Source organism: Hipposideros armiger, unplaced genomic scaffold (genome assembly GCF_001890085.2).
Source record: "Hipposideros armiger isolate ML-2016 unplaced genomic scaffold, ASM189008v1 scaffold_727, whole genome shotgun sequence".
Taxonomy (NCBI): domain Eukaryota; kingdom Metazoa; phylum Chordata; class Mammalia; order Chiroptera; family Hipposideridae; genus Hipposideros; species Hipposideros armiger.
In genome coordinates, this window is record NW_017732077.1 from 653,921 (window position 1) to 660,554 (window position 6,634).

General features: G+C 36.9%; 1 protein-coding gene across 1 annotated transcript in view; it reads left to right on the top strand.

The window, feature by feature from the left end:
• LOC109373466 (sulfotransferase 1C4-like) overlaps positions 1-6,634 on the top strand; it is a 36,573-nt gene that overhangs the window by 14,442 nt on the left and 15,497 nt on the right. The window contains exons 2-4 of the mRNA XM_019627269.1: positions 602-724; positions 2,363-2,460; positions 6,177-6,303. Coding sequence (XP_019482814.1) covers positions 602-724; positions 2,363-2,460; positions 6,177-6,303 — 348 coding nt within the window. The remainder of the gene's footprint in view (positions 1-601; positions 725-2,362; positions 2,461-6,176; positions 6,304-6,634) is intronic.

Consider the following 6,634-nt stretch of genomic DNA (forward strand, 5'->3'; position numbering starts at 1 on the left):
GAAGCCGGCGACTGATCTGCCTCGCCAGAGAAGAGCGCAATGATGGTGCCAACTTGGGCCAGTGAAGCAACATCCTCCACAACTAGTTTGAAGAACAAAACGACAGCAACTTGTCTGTTCCCCTTCCCCCAATTCCCCAGCACTGTTTCCATCCCCCCAATTCCCCAATAAAAATCTTAACAACAACAAAAAAAGTGAACAGAGGAGGGAAACAAGAGTATTTATTAGCAGCAAAGTTTTAATGGTAAAGGTGAGTGACTGGGAATTTCTGTGATTTTTCTCAAATGGAAATATTTTTAATTAGCCCATATTGTTACATATAAATATTATTTATATTACAATTTTCTAGAAATATCAAAACATATTCAGATTTTTAAAAGTACGGCACATCATTGGAAGATAAAAATGAATGTCACATTTCTTCCCTTAAACTTTCTGGTGTGGAGAAGTTAATCTTAATAGTTGGTTTCAATTCAATGTAGTAAATGACATAAGTGAGGTATTGACAGACAAATTAATTATTTCTGTAGCACGTTTCTAAATTGTAAGTGGCAGAAAATTAATAATGAGTTCCTTGGTTCTTTATTCTACTTTCTTTCAGGAACTACTTGGACACAGGAAATTGTAGATCTGATACAGAACAATGGAGACATTGAGAACAGCAGGCGGGCTCCCATTCAGCTTAGACAACCTTTCCTGGAGTGGTTCAGAAGAGTAACCCCTGGTAAATCTCCAGTTTAAAAATCATAATCTTCACATAGAGATGGACAATTTGGGAGTGGAGAGTCTGAAAGTCTACCACACACTTAAAAAACAAACAAACAAACAAACAAACAAACAAACAAACTTTCTTTTTTCCCAATTCTAAATACTGAATGAAAGTTATCTTTTCTTGTGCAAAACTAGGTAGGTCCCTTGACTTAAATAAGTATTTAGCCCTAATAATTAACAATAGAGGTACTATCTCTATATTTAATGAAGTGGCAATGAGTTACGACTGCCAAGAAATACCTACCTAGTCCTCCCCCAATGGAACCCCATTGTGTTCCCATGTGGGATCCCAGTGCCAATGTCAAGGAAGCCTGGCACCAAGGACACAAGTGTGCAAAGTTAGAATCACAATGCACTTTCCGTGGAAAAATAATAAATTGTGTAGCTACAACTAAGATTTTTATAGCTCTTATCACATGGCAGGCATTATTCTAAACACATTCCATGTATTAATGCATTTGGTCTTCACAACCCGCTTCTGAGGCAACTGCTATTTTATACCCATGTAACAGATGAAGTGGAGACACATGCAGGTCATGATTTGCCCAAGGTCCACAACTAAATAGGTAGCTGAGCCAGATTTGAACTCAAGAATTCTTTTTCTAAAGTCCATGCTCTTAACAACTAAGCCGTGTGTGTGTGTGTGTGTGTGTGTGTGTGTGTGTGTATGCTGTAGAGACTACTCCAGATATACAGATCTGAGGTATAGAATGGAGTTAAATAGACTATGGTGGACCAGCATGGGAACCTGATCATCTTTAATGATGCTGATTCTACAGAAACCCATTCGAATCCAACCTAAAACAACTGTCTTATGAGCTCATCTTTGGAAAGTGAATCAACAAATTAATGCTCATTGTTTGTGTCTTTCTTTCTTTCTTTCTTTCTTCCTTTTTTTTGAATTAGTCTAACATGCACCATGTTTTTAAAACTGCTCAGTCAGTGTCAAACCAGGGAAAAGTGGCAAAAATGAGGGTTAAAAATAACTGGGACCAATATTGAAAAGTGTTGTAGGCTACATGCAGTAATTTGGGTTTGATATTAGAGGCCATCTGTGGACACATCTTTGGGAATCATCAAGACCTCTACAACAATTTCTTAATTATTATTTTATTTGAATGGTAATTTAGCAATAAAATGTAGGCATGCTCTGGATCATCTAGGTGATCAATGCATAACTTACTACAAGGTCTCAGTGTCCTCTTTTGTATCTGTGTCAACAACCCCTGATGCTGAGTGGTACTGTTGTAATTATAAGGCTAATGACACGAGAAATAGAGAGGGAGACTCACTAGTAAAAAATACACCAAGTGAAGGACAATGTGTCAAAGATTTTAACACAAAAAATGAAACATAAAGTACTAAGTACTTAGAAAAACAGGGAAGAATCTTTTTATCACATAGGATTGAAGAAAGGCTAAATATGACAAAAGAACCCAAAAGTTTAAATGAAAAAAAAACCCCGACAAAATCTAGTGCATAAAAAGTAAAAATTTTTTAAAAATTAATACAAACCTTTAAACAAAAAAATAAATAAATAAACTAATTAATTAATAATAAAAATTAAAAAATAAGTCGGAACAATTTTCAGGAATTGACCAGGCTAATGCAATGTCTTCACCAAGGACGCTGAAAACTCATCTTCCTGTGCAACTACTGCCTCCGTCCTTCTGGGAGAAAAATTGTAAGGTAAGTTTGAAGCAGAAAATATTCAGAGATGAATTTTCTTCATAATAATATTGTGTTAGAACCATTGTATAGTCACCCCCATGTTGTGTATACCAGGTGCCCCAAGGACTAGATCATGGGACCTGAGATCATCTTCCATGTTCTTCATCTCTCATTGACAAGGATGGGCTCAGTGTACACCTGCACTGAGAAGAGGAAGAGGACCAACATCTATTAGGCTTGGTTCTGATCATCCTCAGCCTCTCTGTGATGCGATGATGGGGGAGGTGCAGATGGGCACCTGGTAGCTCAGAGATGTTATACAACTTATCCAATGATAAACACTGGAAGATGAAAGAAATGGGAGGGCTGCAAATCCAGGTCTTCTTGACCTGATGGCCCATGATCTTTCCACTACCCTATGCTGCCTGCTCTATGCCTCCTACAATGATAGCAGTCTTCCTAAGCTTATACACAGCTGGCCTGCTCCTAGCCTTAAGGTAATGAGTATTTATTTAAGTGATCAGATGACTGCATCTTTAAAACCATGTGCTCCAATATCCTCTCACTTTTTTTCGCTTGTAGCTAAACTGCCCCTTTCAAGTATCTAAGGGTACCTACAAGTTCTAATTTTTCTGAGACCTGATAAAAAACAAATTATTTTGTCCAAATCTTGTAAACATAAAAATTATTTTCCATATTGAAGCCTGTAGGGGTCCAGGTGGTTGTTCACATACATCTTGAGTTGGTCACTAAAGAACTCATTTCAACTCTTTCAGAGCCCCAAGAGACCATTCATTGCCTTATAGTCTAAAAAAGTGCTCACCTACAGGGAGAGACTGCAGAGGGGCCCTTGGCACTTAGTCAAAGAAGCCCCTGGCCTTCTCTTTCTATGAGACAATTCTGTGCCCTTTGACAGTCTTGTCAAGATCCACACCTTATACCATTTCTGGTTCTCTAGAGTGTATCCAGAGTCTTAATCACTCTATCTTGCTGACCTAGCATGTCTTCCTGTGTAGATCTTGGTTCAGATAATAAAAATAATGACTAACGACAAATGTCAATATATTTCTTTTTTTTTAATTAAAATTTATTGGGGTGACAATGGTTAGTAAAGTTACATAGGTTTCAAGTATACAATTCTGTAATACATCATCTATGTATCACACTGTGTGCTCACCACCCAGAGTCAATTCTCTTTCCATCACCATATATTTGATCCCTTTACCTTCATCTACCACCCCCCCTTCCCCCTTACCCTCTGATAACCACTGAACTATTGTCTGTGTCTATGAGTTTTTGTTTCTTTATTTGTTTGTCTTGTTCCTTTGTTGCTTTCAGTTTTATATCCCACATATGAGTGAAATCATATGGTTTTCATCTTTTTCTGTCTGACTTATTTCACTTAGCATAATAATCTCAAGATCCATCCATGTCATTGCAAATGGCAGTATTTCATCTTTTCTTATGGCAGAGTGGTATTCCATTGTGTATATATACTACATCTTCTTTATCCAATCATCTATGGAAGGACACTTTGGTTGTTTCCATGTCTTGGCCACTGTAAATAAAGCTGCAATGAAGATTGGAGAATATACATTATTACAGATAAACGTTTTCAGATGTTTTGGGTATATACCCAGGAGACGGATTGCTGGATCATATGGTAATTCTATTCTTAATTTTTTGAGGAACCTCCACACTGCCTTCCATAGTGGCTGCACCAATCTGCATTCCTACCAACAGTGTACAAGTGTTTCTTTTTCTCCACAGCTTCTCCAACACTTGTTATTATTTGTCTTATTGGTGATAGCCATTCTAATGTGTGAGATGATATCTCATTGTAGTTTTTATTTTAATTTCTCTGATGATTAGTGATGTTGAGCATTTTTTCATATGTCTGTTGACCATCTGTATGCCTCTTTGAAGAAATGTCTATTCAGGTCCTCTGCCCATTTTTTAATTGGGTTGTTTATTTTTTTGTTGTTGAGTTGTATGAGTTTCTAATACATTTTGGATATAAGCCCTTTATTAGAGGCATTTGTAGACACAACCAGGCCTGGATTGGGAGTAAGAGTAAAGCACCATAATGCAGAGCTGGGTAAGGTGTTCTGGGAGTAGAGAAGTAGAAGTATATAACTCCTTGACAAGGAAGGTTACAGGGTGACAGAGGAGTGGGGTCATGAGGAGTAAACAGGAAATTGCCAAGTGATAAGGGAGGGAAGAGCATTCCTGTTTACTAAAAGAGCAGAAGCCATGACTCTTGTGCTTACGAAAATACATACAAGGCCAGAAATGAAGCCTGAAAGGTTGGCAGAAGCCAGAGTGAAGAACCTCATCGTCATGCCAAATTTCTCTATGGGACTTGGGTCCCATAGAAAAACTTAAATAAGGAAGTGAAATGATGCCATTTACATTTTAGAAAAGTCTCCTGGGGGCATGGTGGTGTGGAGGGATGAACAGAACTGGGGCAAGACTGAAAGCAGGATATTAATGGAGATGGTAGCAATAGTCTAACGAAAGAATTAGGAAGACTTGAATTAAGACAAGGAAGGTAAAAGGAGTTAAACATATGGTGACAGAAGGAGATTAGACTGGGTAGTGAGCACACAATGAAGTATACAGATGTTGTATTACAAAGTTGTTTGCCTGAAATTTATATAATATTATTAAACCATGTTACCCCAATAAATTTAATTTAAAAAGTAAATTAAAACAAACTAATAAAAGCAGCAGTGAGGAGATGAATTCCAAATGTAAGGAACAGACAGAATCTATAAGACTTGGTCAAGGATTGGCTTGGATGAGGTGTAAAAAGAAGCATCTAGTAATATTTTGTGATTTTAATTGTTTGATGGTGGTATCATTAATAGAAAGAAGGAATGAAGGAGGAAGAGTAAGTTTATCTGAAGATGAATTGAATTTTTAACCCATTGAATCTGAGACTGTAGGGCATTCAAGTAGAAATATATGAGTATATAGCTAAGGACAGTGGCATATATTAGGAACATATTGTCATAGATATATAAAATATACAGCAATAGGAGAAGCTGGCAAAAAAAACAAACAGGAAAAGTAAACAAAATGAGAATAAACGTAGGCCCCAGGCAAAGCTCTAAAAAGAGCCAACATGGAAATAAAATATTTTAAACTTTTGGTGATCACAAACCCCACTGAGAATTTGAGAGAAGTCAGGTCTCCAATTCTGGCAAAGTGCACATCAACACACAACGTTGTATATTATTTTATGGAGAGGCATAGTCCTCTTGATGTTCATCAGTTTAAGACCTCCTGATTTATGTGAAGAATGGCAGAAAAGGACACTCTGAATAAGGATGGCCAGAACGGTTAGAGAATCTCAAAAAAAAAGTGCTATTGGAGAAGGAGGGAGGGTTAGTATGACCTGTGGGCAAGAGCAAGAGGAGACTGAAGACCTAGATGAGTGTCAGATCATGCAGGGCTTTGTATATCAGGTCGAGAAGTTTTAACTTAACCCTAAGAGCAATTTACAGATATTGAAAAGTTTTATACAGGGGAGCAAGCTGATCAGATCTGCGTGTTTACAGGATTATACTGGCTGCTGGATGATGACTGGAAGAGAAAAAAGATATACCTGTGGCCTTTAGGACTTGCTTACTATAAACACAGACAGATGATATGTACATTAAATGCACAATTTCTAAATCCTTTTACCATTTACATTCTGGTTTTTTTTCTATTTCTTCTGACCACTTTAGATAATATATGTGGCAAGGAATGCCAAGGATAACATGGTGTCCTACTACTATTTTCAAAAGATGAACAAAGCACTTCCTGAGCCTGGAAGCTGGGATGAGTACTTTGAAACATTCATGTCAGGAAAAGGTAAGCCAAATGGAAGAAGGAACCAGTCTTCACCTATGTCTGCAGAGGATAATATTGCCCATAAAATCTTCTTTTCTTTTTTTAAGTTTTATTATTAATTTCAGGTGTACAAAACAACATAATGATTAGATATTTACACACTTCAAAAAGTGATAACCCAAACAAGTCTGCTATTCATCTGACATCATACACAGCTATTACAATACCATTGATTATATTCCCTATGCTGTACTTTACATCCCATGACCATGTGTGTGTATATATATATATATAGGTATATGTGTGTGTGTGTGTATATATATATATATATATATATATATATATATATATA